This window comes from Anabrus simplex, chromosome 3 (genome assembly GCF_040414725.1).
Source record: "Anabrus simplex isolate iqAnaSimp1 chromosome 3, ASM4041472v1, whole genome shotgun sequence".
NCBI classification, from domain to species: domain Eukaryota; kingdom Metazoa; phylum Arthropoda; class Insecta; order Orthoptera; family Tettigoniidae; genus Anabrus; species Anabrus simplex.
In genome coordinates, this window is record NC_090267.1 from 25,545,313 (window position 1) to 25,558,939 (window position 13,627).

General features: G+C 38.2%; 1 protein-coding gene across 1 annotated transcript in view; it reads left to right on the forward strand.

Moving 5' to 3' along the window:
- Positions 1–6,298: 6,298 nt before the first annotated feature.
- The window catches only part of rad50 (DNA repair protein rad50), a 266,867-nt gene continuing 259,538 nt past the window's right edge, over positions 6,299–13,627 (forward strand). Inside the window, exons 1-2 of the mRNA XM_067142492.2 lie at positions 6,299–6,420; positions 6,887–7,128. Coding sequence (XP_066998593.2) covers positions 6,895–7,128 — 234 coding nt within the window. The 5' untranslated portion in view covers positions 6,299–6,420; positions 6,887–6,894. The remainder of the gene's footprint in view (positions 6,421–6,886; positions 7,129–13,627) is intronic.

The window sequence follows — 13,627 nt, forward strand, 5'->3', positions numbered from 1 at the left end:
AGATCACACCTACAACAACACATCGGTATTGAAGGTTAACTGCTGCACTATACAATAAAATATGCGTATTATATTTTATGCCAATTAAAATATGGGTCGAGCAGATCAGAAGATTATGAAGTACTCTAAAAATCTCTGTCACTGGAAGAATATATATGCAAACACAATATTACTTACATGTTCTTGTCACGAGGGAACCTGAAGAACGACCGCGCATTCTTCTCTACTTCGTAATTACTGCAGCCAAACACAGCACATACCTTTCCCCTCATGTTGAGAGGAGAATTCAAGGAATGACATACGCTACTATTTAATTACGTCAACTCACTGAAAACGCATAAATAACACCAAAAACTTTACACAAAAATACACGTGCTCTTATGAGAGAATCAGTACTGTTCAGGTCTATCCGCTAGATTGAGCTCCAGTAGCTGTCCCTCGATATCTCGCTCAGTGTCGCGTATTGTCTCTACTGTATTTGCTAACGTGTAAAGCTTAGGATAAACTGGTTTCAGGTCTTCCCACAACTCGAGTGGATTCGCCCTGTGATTTACTGCCACAGGCGTTGACAAGTACAGACTTATCTCCGACTGTAACTCCAATGAGGATTCCGGTGTTGCCATTTTTCTTGTTGATTTAAGTGCTAAAAATTTATGGTGAGCCCATATGTCTATCACATCTACATCTGATTCCATCTCAGCCTCGGATTCTGAAGATGATGGTTGCGGTGCTTCTTCTGACAAAATAGCGAAAAGTTTCTTAACGTGATTTAGGGCTCTTGAGGCTGCCATTGGGTCCATGAAGTGGATATTTTTAAATCTAGGATCCAAAAACATAGGTAGGGCTAGTAAATGCGCCTGTTCTCGATCTTTACACCTAGTATCAAATTCTTTGAGAATGCTAGTTTTCAAGCTGTTTCCAATGAGTTGGTTCGGTGATGGAGAGGAGATTGTCTGGAACAAGCAATTCAACAGTGGAATAGTCATACTGGCTGTCACATAGGTCTCTCCTGAAATTTCCCTAGTTAAACTTTCCAAGTAAGACAACATGATTTTTACTTCTCTGGCATTTTCTAATTCTACTGCAGACAGCATTGGTGGAGAATCTGGTCGACTTACGAGAACGCTGCTTACAATGTTGGACAGAAGTAGAAATCGTTCAATCATGTAATACGGCATGTAGAATTCCAGCGTGTCCTAATGTCAAGAACTAAATTAAGCACTTCTCCTTCAGAAATTCCTCTTACTTTTTGCTCTTCTCGGAATTGATCGCTAACATTCACTGACCGCTTGATGTATTTAACGATTTCTCTTATCTTTTGTATTATATCATGTAGCCCCTCAGTGTTCTGGATAGCAGATTCTGCTAATAAATTTATGGAATGAACCAAACATCTCATGTGCTTATTTCTCCCAAATAGATCACCCACTGCATTCGCCATTGCTGATTCATTGTCTGTAACAACACACAACACCTTATCTATAGGAATATCCCACTCATTTAATGCAGACAAAATTTGGCTGCTCAAGTAAACAGCAGTATGGGATTGCTGTAACTGAAACACGCCGAGTGCGATTGATTCGACTGACGACTCTACAATGAAATGAACGGTTGAGCCAAGAAAGCTGGTGGTTGTCATCATCTCAGACCAAACATCCGTTGTGATTGTAAAGTATTCCACGTGTTTGGTCATAATCTTAAAATTAGAGCTTAGCAAATCATATTTTTTGTTAATCAGGCTCTTCACAGTGTTTCTGGTGGGCACTTTATAGAGAAGAGTTGCTTCCTTCATAAGACGCTGGAATCCTTCTCCTTCAACCACCGACAAGGGCATACCATCTTTGCAAATAAAGTATAAAAGTCCTTCAGTGATGTTACAGTGCCGCGAACCACCCTCTGTAACAAAACCAGAAAAGTATTGCTACAGAGAACAGAAGGGTGGATTTAAAATAGGCAATTAACGGCTCTTTAAATAAACAGGCCTACTTTCTGCTTATTAGGTCAAAAATACTGTAATTATTTATAAAACACGGTAATCTCGTAAATGGTTAAAAATGAAATCCCGGCTGTGTAGCTACAATAAAGGGTAAAAATGTTTAGTAAAACTAGCCTGAAAATTTCTTAATATCTCCTAATAATTGCCGGGCCGGATAGATGGCTGGATAGCTGTAGACGTACTCTGTGACGACAGCTCAGCGTTGGTCAGCGATGTAGTGGATGTAGTAAACTTCCCAGTACCGGTAGCAGTTCCCGGTGATGATACAGACGCAGACGCTGCTAAGTATGTTGTAGGAGGGGCTTCAACCTCACCAGATTTAAAGAGCGATTTACTGTACCCTGCCACTGAATTAAGCATTCCTTTCGTGCTTGAAGTTCCGTTAACAGGCGACGAACATAGTATTTCATGTTTTAATGTATGTATTTTCAAATGAGCCTTTATATTTGTGGTATTGCCGGAACTTTTCAGAATTTTGGCACACGTATTACACTTCACTTCAGTTTTATTGATTTTTGTGAAGTATCTCCACACATCACTTTTATTTGGAGCCATTTATGAAACTACTTGTTGAAAACTATATATCGTTCAAATATGTAAACATATGAATCACTTAAAGCAACAATGTGAAGTATGAACAGCACTAGCCGCCAAGAATATGCCACAACTTTCCCGTACCTCACCGACAACAATGACAACATAGTTAACCACTGGGCTTGCTGTGGGTGGCCTGTGTTGGCTGGCGGCTTTATTGAATTACAAAGAATGCACGATGAATAAGTTGATATTATCACTGTATTATTACCAAATACAGTAGAGACAATACACGACACTGAGCGAGATACCGAGGGACAGCTATTGGAGCTCACTCTAGCGGATAGACCTGAACGGTACTGATTCTGTCATAAGAGCACGTGTATTTTTGTGCGAAGTTTTTGGTGTTATTTATGCGTTTTCAGTGAGTTGACATAATTAAATAGTAGCGTGTGTCATTCCTTGATATCTCCTCTCAACATGAGGGGAAAGGTATGTGCTGTGTTTGGCTGCAGTAATTACGAAGTAGAGAAAAATGCGCGCTCGTTCTTCAGGTTCCCTCGTGACAAGAACATGTAAGTAATATTGTGTTTGCATATATATTCTTCCAGTGACAGAGATTTTTATAGTACTTCATAATCTTCTGACCTGCTCGACCCATGTTTTAACGGGCTTAAAATATAATACGCATATTTTATTGTATAGTGCAGCAGTTAACTTTTAATACTGATGTGTTGTTGTAGGTGTGATCTGTGGGTTGTGAAATGTCACAGAAGCGATTTGGATAAAGTGTACAAGGAAGAAGGGACGTTACGCTTTTATAAGAATTATAAGATCTGTTCAGATCATTTCCAGGCCAGCGACTTTAAAAATCCTCGACTATACAGCCAAGGGTATGTTACATTTTTACTCTAATTGTACGTAAATATTCCTCAAAGCATCACTATCGACAATATTTTCAAAATTTTCTTTCTTTTATTCCTCTTCTCAGATTAAATCCGGGATTTTATAGATTCCTTTCTGTCAGTAGGCTTCATGTTAAGAGGAAAATTGCCCAGCTATTAAATGTTAATTCATTGCATCATGTGTGTAAGGAATGTGCCGATATTTTTATTGACAAATGTCTTAATGTGATGATACATTGTTTTTAAATGAGGAAAAACGACAAATCCAACCGTAAGATTTCAGCAGGTATGCTAAAGCTAAAAAAGTAATGCATAAATGAAAGATCAAGCCATTTCACAGCAGTCCATTTCACACCTTGTTTATATGTCTAATTTCAGTCTTTGAATAATAACCTTTTAAATAATTCTTCATTCATTTATCCAGAATTGCTTTAGCAACTTCGAAGTTTATATCTCAATACCACTTTCTTTCTAGACGTAATTTATTTATCCATTTTCCTGTATATACATTTCCATTGATATTTGAATTTAGCGCGATTTGTTCAGGTCAAGTCACTAGGAGCGCCACCGTCGAATTGTCTCCCATTTTAGCAAGGCGAAATCCGTAAGTGTCGTGTATTGTCTCTACTGTATTTGTTATTACCGAAGTGAATTGAGAAATAAACATTGAAATCCCGTAACTGTAGCATGCAGATATTGAAAGGGCCTGAAAGAGAATTAAAATAGCAGCAAAAAGTATTACATTAGACAGAAATATCGATATATTAGACACAAAATATCGATATGGACAATATATCGGACCTCAAAATATCGAAGTCGTTACATCGATATATCCCTCTCCAAATATCGATATTTCCGATATATCGATATTCGTTTGCCATCTCTAAAAGGACTTACAGAGTTTTATCAAATACAGTAGAGACAATACACGACACTGAGCGAGATATCGCGGGACAGCTATTGGAGCTCACTCTAGCGGATAGACCTGAACGGTACTGATTCTGTCATAAGAGCACGTGTATTTTTGTGTGAAGTTTTTGCTGTTATTTATGCGTTTGCAGTGAGTTGACATCATTAAATAGTAGCGTGTGTCATTCCTTGATATCTCCTCTCAACATGAGGGGAATGGTATGTGCTGTGTTTGGCTGCAGTAATTACGTAGTAGAGAAAAATGCGCGCTCGTTCTTCAGGTTCCCTCGTGACAAGAACATGTAAGTAATATTGTGTTTGCATATATATTCTTCCAGTGACAGAGATTTTTATAGTACTTCATAATCTTCTGACCTGCTCGACCCATGTTTTAACGGGCTTAAAATATAATACGCATATTTTATTGTATAGTGCAGCAGTTAACTTTTAATACTGATGTGTTGTTGTAGGTGTGATCTGTGGGTTGTGAAATGTCACAGAAGCGATTTGGATAAAGTGTACAAGGAAGAAGGGACGTTACGCTTTTATAAGAATTATAAGATCTGTTCAGATCATTTCCAGGCCAGCGACTTTAAAAATCCTCGACTATACAGCCAAGGGTACGTTACATTTTTACTCTAATTGTACGTAAATATTCCTCAGAGCATCACCATCGACAACATTTTCAAACTTTTCTTTCTTTTATCCCTCTTCTCAGATTAAAGCCGGGGTTTTTATAGATTTTCTTTCTGTTAGTAGGCTTCATGTTAAGAGGAAAATTGTCCAGCTATTAAATGTTAATTCATTGCATCATATGTGTAAGGAATGTGCCGATATTTTTATTGACAAATGTCTTAATGTGATGATACATTGTTTTTAAATGAGGAAAAAAGACAAATCCAACCGTAAGATTTCAGGCAGGTATGCTAAAGCTAAAAAAAGTAATGCATAAATGAAAGATCAAGCCATTTCACAGCAGTCCATTTCACACCTTGTTTATATGTCTAATTTCAGTCTTTGAATAATAACCTTTTAAATAATTCTCCATTCATTTATCCAGAATTGCTTTAACAACTTCGAATTTAATATCTCAATACCACTTTCTTTCTAGACGTAATTTATTTATCCATTTCCGTATATACATTTCCATTGATGTTTGAATTTAGCGCGATTTGTTCAGGTCAAGTCACTAGGAGCGCCACCGTCGAATTGTCTTCCATTTTAGCAAGGCGAAATCCGTAAGTGTCGTGTATTGTCTATACTGTATTTGGTTTTATTCCTTGACTTGAGGCAAGGGGCTTAAAATGAGCTTTGTGTCGTCCTTGTACGACAAATTCGATAATTCGCCTATATTTACCTAGTATTTTTATATCTCCTCCCCCCCCCTCTAATTGTTTTGAAAATAAAATATAGCCTATAGCATGCAGGGATAATGTATCTTTCTATTAGTGAAATAATTTTTAGAATCGGTCCAGTAGTTCCTGAGATTAGCCATTACCTACAAACAAACTTTACCTCTTTATATATTAGTATAGATAGAAAACAGTATCTCGCAAAGTAGCATGTACTATATTCTCTTTTAGTGTATTTGCTTATAGTACCGTCATTCATTCTGGTACCGCAGAAAGCAAATCAGTGGTCAGCAGTGGCCAGTCAATTCTATTATTTTATGTCACTGTACTAAACACACATAACCACTGAATTACACAGTTTATCAGGTTCAGAAACCTTTTAGTTCTGGGGAAGTTGCGGGAAAATTCAAGATACAGTATACTTACATTATAGTGTTGTTTGAAAAGGAGGTTATTGAAGTAATGTTGCTGGCACTGATTTTCGTCCTACAAGTTGGTGCATGTTGTTCAAGTTGGTTGATTATTTAGCGCGCGAAATGTCATTTTATTTATGCCGACCATCGTTGTGTGCTTTTGTGTACACGTGTGTGTTGTGTTCTAACTGTACTTGCAGCATGTTGTGCAAATTGTTGTAGATGGAAGTGTGAAGCTCTCATCGGTATCGTTCCTTGATGCCATTGGCAATTTCATTGAAAATAATCTATAAAGACTGTAGTGTGAAAATGTAAGTAGATGTAAAATCAATTAGTGCACTGCAGCTCCCAGCCATCAATGGATCTGTGACAGTTTCCCGAATCCAAGCTGATAGCTGTTGTTAGAAATGTAGGTTTAGTAGAATGTATGAAGACCATCATATCTTTTGTTTAAATATTAATACTTGCTTTAGGGACGTGATTATTGTGACATCGTCACTGGCGTTTCATCAAGGAGACCGCGGTTCGAATCCCGTACAAGCCACGTCCCTGATTTTCGGTTGACTAAATAAAACAGGAAGTTCTGAGGCTATGATCCCAATGCCAGCAGCTACCTAACTTGCTCTCTCTCTCTTTTTTTTTTTTTTTTTTTTACTTTGTACTCTCTCTTTAGTTAAGATGTTAAATTGTAACTGATGTTGTAAGAATTGTTTGTACCTAACAGCTTATTAAATAAAGCAGAAATACATTATAAGTGCATAATGTCCTATGTTTCAGTTATCACCATGGCTCGAGTTGAGAAGATGATAATTCAAGGCATTCGTAGCTTTGGTCCAGAGGAAGATGATGAACAAATGATCCGCTTCTATTCTCCTCTTACGTTGATCCTAGGACAGAATGGTTGTGGGAAGACCACAATAATAGAAGCCCTGAAATATGCTATTACTGGTGATATGCCACCAGGTTGCAAACAAGGACAGTCATTTGTTCATGACCCAAAAATTGCACGTCTCCCTGAGGTATGGTCCAAGAGTTTTAGTCTTGCTTATTAATTTTTTAGAACAAAAGGAGTTACTGTAGTCCTTTAAGAAGAAAGAATAATGGAATATGTCCTAGACTTAATTTTTTAATTTCTTTCTTTTCTGAAATATGGATGGATGCATTTTCAGATTTCACCTAATAGTCAGTACGTAGGCTATTCTGACTACAGTTGTAGGGAGTATGAATTGACTGAGCGAGCAGACATATTAATTATAGATTTCATTTGGTAATGTTTATTTTTTATTTTGTACATCCTTAAAATTCTGAATATTGCAGTACCATTCTGCTTGGAGTGGGACACTTTATGCTACTTTTTAAATTTCAGAACATTATTGTACTGTATTTAAAATTAAGCTACTGAGCGAGTTGGCTGTGTGGTTAGGGTCACACAGCTATGAACTTGCATTCAAGAGATATTGGGTTCACATCCTGCCGTTGGCAGCCCTGAAAATGTTTTTCCGTGGTTTCCCGTTTTCACACCGGGTTAATGTTGGTGTTTGCCTTAACACGTTCACTCCGGTATCCGACTTAAGTCAGATATTGGACACCACTTGTAAGAGGCCGTATCCGACCTACGTCGGAGAAGCATTTGGAGGGGACCAACAAAATTTAAACTGAGCTCCAATCATGTCTTTCATTGTAGTTATGCTTCTAAACTATAGATGGCAGATAAATGAAGTAGGCCTATATTTTTCACCCTCCTTCGTGCAAACGAGAAGGCCATGTGTCTGCTATTTTTTATTTGAATGAAGGTTGAGGTTCTAAGTGCGCATTGGGAGTATTGATAAGTGTGTTGTGAAATAAACAAGGAGCTGTGGCTTACAAAGGAGGTTTGAAAACTTAAGAAATATTAGACATGTTGCTCAATGAAGACTCAGGTGATGAATTTATATCAGTATAAAGAGAAAGTGACAGTGACAGCGAGTTTGAAAAACTACCTACAGAATGTGACGCGAGGGGAAGTTCAGTACTTGGTACAGATCCTCTATATAGGCAGACTTCACCACCATTTACTGCTAATATAGGGCTAAATAATGCTGGATAATGAAACCAATTGTATGTCCTTCGTGAATTTGTTTCTTTCCAATAATTCTTGTGAATATATTTGTGAACAAACTAACCTATATGTCAGTCAGGTGATTGGCGCTTCACCTCACCCTTTCACTAAATACTCTCACGTACAGACATGGAGACCAGTAGAGGTTCCCGAGCTAAAGGTATTCTTAGGTTTGATGTTTGTGACAGGAATAACCAAGAAACCAGATTTGGAAATGAATTGGACTGAGGACCCAATCTTCGAAATCCCGTACCTGTATTTTACGAAGAGCATGTCTCAGGAACTGGTTTGAAAATATTCTCTATTTTCTCCACTTCCTCTGCATCCCGGGAAGTGTGACACCAGATATCATACACCTAAACACTATTAGAGAATCTCGTAAAAGTATGTATCAAATTCCAGTTTTTCAAATTAACCCATTTATGCCCAAAACTTTTTTAATTTACTATTTTGATAATTTTTACAAATTTGACTACTTGGTTAAGAATAAACATAAATAACTCAAAATTACACAGTAATAAAGCTCTATGTGTGCAAAATTACATGTTGCAAAAACGCAACATTGGCCAGATCCAGAACCTCAATGAAGTCCATGTATGGAATATGAAATTCACCGTTTAGCTGCAATCTGCTATTAGAAAAACTGACATTTTCGGTGTAATTGATAAAAAAATGTATGTGTGAAGATTCTTCCCAAACAATGAACATGTATATTAACGAATAAATACAAACAATACAAAAAATTTGCTGGAAGGAAGTGTCATTTTTTACTGTCCCTTCCGGAAGTGAAATTCTCTGAAACATTTATTGTGAAGAGCTACTCTGCATTTCACACATCGATTGTTAGTAGTTGACTTGCAAAAGGCACACCGCGTTCTCTTGCACTGAGTAAGTGTCCGATGTTATCGAAACGAAGCTCAGTTGACACTCTGGCACCAGTAGGAGTAGCAACTGGACCATGTCTCACTCTGGGCCTTCTATGCATGTGTAGTAATGTTAATGCTATGCAACGTCGAAATTCTAGGAGATCCATAGAACTAACTCCAGTAGATTTCGTTGAAATCCTGTGCAAAATCCAGGCATTCTGGATTGACACATCAGTACCCCAAATAAATATGGGCCACCACCACTTCTTTGAGCGTATGTTTACTCTGTAAGCATTAATGTTTTGGTCCATTCTGTCAGTTCCACCCATGTTCTTGTTGTATGGTTTTATTAGTAAAGGCTGAGGAATCGAGATTTTCTTCTTTTCACTGAAGGAATATCTGATTGCTGTTCCTACTGGATAAACACCATTACAGTTCTATACCAGAGTTACAACAGAATTGTCATTCTATCTGCACACAAGTAGTTTCTTGCTGTCACATCTCATGTCAAACGTTCCCCGTTCTTTTTTCTTGATAACAAAGATATATTTAGAGGACACTTGTCAGTTCTGTTACTTCTAATAGTTCCTGTGATACCAATGCCAAGTTTTGTGAATTCTTCAACTACTTTTAGGCTGATGAAGTAATTGTCAGCAAACATATGATGTGGAAGTACTTTCCCGGCTATGTCCCTTGAAAGACTTTCGGTGAATTTTAGAAGTACACTACCACCTAAACCGAACTTTTCCTTGTAACAGTTTTCAGGCCCTTTTGCTCCTCAGTATATATCAGAATCAATCAGATATCTCAGGGGTTGATTGAGGCAACAAACTTTATACCCAAAGCGGATGGGTTTGCCTTTTATATGCTGCTTCCAACCGTGGCGCCCTTAATAGGGAATCATGGCTTCATCACAACTAGATTGATTTCACCAAATGATGTACTCTAGAAATGAGTTTCGAAGTGAATCTAGGTATGGCCTGTGTTTTGATATTTTGTCCCTCGTGTCTAGAGACGTATTGTTATTCAAATGGAGATGACGCATAACCTCGTCAAAACGATTTTGCATCATAGAATTAATCACAGCCTCATTTCTTGTGTCGGGTCGTTCATCCCAATACATCCTCCTTCGAGGTACAGGTATATAACCACTAAGAATTAAAATACCAAAACACACTTTGAGTTCCTCAATGGAAAGCTGAAAGTTTGTCTTTCCCTTCTGAACAGCATACTTCACACTTTCCTTTACAATAATGTCAAGAAGTTCGTATGTAAAAAAAAAACTGGAACATTTGGAGTGGGCATAGCGAGGAAACGATACCGAAGATGATCGATCGCGTTCAATATAATCGCTGGATGCATAAATGTTGGTAACGGAAAAGACTGCGCAACGCTTAATCGTTCATAATAACGGATGCGTCAGTGATGGGGCTTATGCTGTAACCAAAGGATAATACACAGTTTAATATAGGAATTTTGAAGGGACAGACAAAAATTGTTATAAAGGAGTCGTCGTTGTATGCCGTATGTTCCTTCTTTATACTTCCATGATGCAACGTTCTGATTGATAAATAACTTTTCACCATTATGTATGATGCACGGTGGTGCACAGTTTGAACACACGCTGAACCGACCAGTTAGATATGTGTTGCACATTAGGCCTATAATGATGTATCCTGATGTTCAGAGCATGTAGGCCTATTTCATTTCAGTAGGTTACTATTTAAGACCTCTTTCCTAACCTGTGAAGATCAAATTTAGACCTTTTAAAAAACACTTTTGTCTTTAATGGACTCCTAGATAACAAAATATGGCATCTAAAAAAAAATTAGATGGAGGGGCAAACTTTTGGCCATGGAGACCTTTGGGATTTCTGTAGGGGGTAGAGTTTGACATTAACTTCATTTCTGTTCTGTTCAGTTTGATCTTAAGGGGCAAAATGCGATCAAATTTAAGCCCATGACTTCTAACCTTAATGACATTAATAAGAATTACAACTTATGGAAATCTTATTTGGAAATGAAGAGAGATGTGCTCATTGTGATGTCCTGGAACTCACCATCCCGCCCCCAGAAGTACATTTACTTTTATAACTAAATACAGTAGAAGTCCACTATAACGAGTACGGCATACAACGACAACTCCTTTATAACAATTTTTGTCTGTCCCTTCAAAATTCCTATATTAAACTGTGTATTATCCTTTGGTTACAGCATAAGCCCCATCACTGACGCATCCGTTATTATGAACGATTAAGCGTTGCGCAGTCTTTTCCGTTACCAACATTTATGCATCCAGCGATTATATTGAACGCGATCGATCATCTTCGGTATCGTTTCCTCGCTATGCCCACTAGCGAGCTCTCTCGACGACATTTGAAGGTGATCTTTCCATAAGGAAAGATTGAAATGAAAGAGGAGAAAATGTGGTCATAATAAATGCGTAAATAACGTGTCCGATAGCAGTTGTTAACTCTTAAAAATAAAAGCTGAAGTAAACGATCACTTAATTGTAATGCTAAATACTGCAATTAAGGAAGAAATGAGATAAACCTCAAGATATGGCAGAGGGCATCATTGATTTCAGAGGTTAGTTTTATATTTTTTCACATCTGGTTCAATTTCGGAAAGGCTGTTCACATGTAAATTTGTAGTGAGGAGATTATCATACCAATATAAATGGCCCGTTATTGGACATTATAAATTTTCCAGCTAACTCATTCCTGGATGCCAGCGTTTCGCCCCCGTGTGTTAGGTTGGGCTCATCACTTGGTACCTAGCACATCCACCAAGACGCTGGCTAGTGCATACCGTGGAGGCCACCGCGTAGGCTACTTGGAACCACCGGCAGTGCCAATGCACTATGAGAGACTTTGTCTTTTGACCAAAAAATTGATGCCTGCTTGGCCATCATGATATAAATGTTGATTTCCATAGGGAACCTGAAATATTTGTTCCGAATTAGTAAATTTATATACCAATATAAATGGTCTATTATTGGACATTATAAATTTTCCAGCTAACTCGTTCCTGAGCTAACTCATTCGGAACATATATTTCAGGTTCCCTACGGGAATCAACATCTAGAGATTATCATAACTGTATGTCCGCTTAAAATACGTTTTCATGATACGTGTATGGTTACCGATCTCGATAGCTGCAGTCGCTTAAGTGCGGCCAGTATTCGGGAGATAGTGGGTTTGAACCCCACTGACACCCGTGCTGAAGATGGTTTTCCGTGGTTTCCCATTTTCACACCAGGCAAATGCTGGGGCTGTACCTTATTAAGGGGTCACGATCGATTCTTTCTCACTCCTAACTCTTTCCTGCCCTATCGTCGCCATAAGACCTATCTGTGTCACTGTGACGTATAACAACTTGTAAGAAATTAGGTTAGGTGACTGTTTGAAGAAGAAAACTGGAACATTTGCCACAGAGGCATCGGGAGAGATACTATAATTTTTTACAATGAAATTAAACATGCACTTTAACGTAGTATCAGATTTTGAAATATAACAAGCAAGCCATAGTGTGGATATCATCCGTGAAACGCAAGTTTTGAACAAACTGAATGCTGTTTCATACTGATTTTAATGTGCATGTGTTTTTCCCGACTTTTAAAGTCTGATATAACGACAATCCGTTATAGCGAGTATATTTTTCGCTGTTATGAATTCTCGCTATAACAGACTTCTACTGTAGAAAGCAACAGTCACCATTTTGTACTGCTGAAGTACGAACTTGCATTCCTGTTGGCCCACATAAAGTTGCATGTGGTGTCATTGTCGTCAATCGTAATGACCAGATTGTATTACCAACCTGCGCAGAATAAAAGCACATAAAAACACAGCATACAAACTAAACAATACAGGATAGGAATACTTTTATATGAAATATACCTTAACGTAGAGGTGAACACAGAGCAGCAGCAGCGATATGGAATCGGTGCACCCTTTGCTGTAGGGGGAAAGAGCTCTTGAACAGGGATTCGGCAAGATATCCCACGAAGTGGTGTTTCCTCCTCGCTAACCCTGTATCTGAAGAGCTGCTGTACTTCTGATATCTCCACTATTTTCAATTTTTGTGTACGCACAGCATGGCGATTGTTGGGCATCGTCCTCCTATTCCCCTTATGCATGTGACCACTTCTTCGTGTCAACAAACTCAAGAGAATGGTTTACGCGCAGTTGCACGAATCCTTCATCCTCTAAACAATTACGCGCCTTCCAACAGTCCGATATTGTTGTTGTACCAGGCAGTATCCACTCCTTTATAATAGCTAATAGTGTCTTTGTCCTTTTTCCCCACTGGAGCAACAAAAAAGTTTTTACAGTTGTCTCTGCCTCCACGCCTTTAAATAACCACTGCCCTTCAACAGATCTTTCTCTACGACATTTCCTTTTCCCAAATTTATCCTCATCAATCTCTACCATTACCCCGGGTCCTACTATTTCTTTCTTGTTCCTTCCCACTCACTCGCTGATCTTGTCCACCCCTACCCTAACATATCCAGACCAATGGTCTTGTCTACCCCTGCCGTAACATATCCAGAACA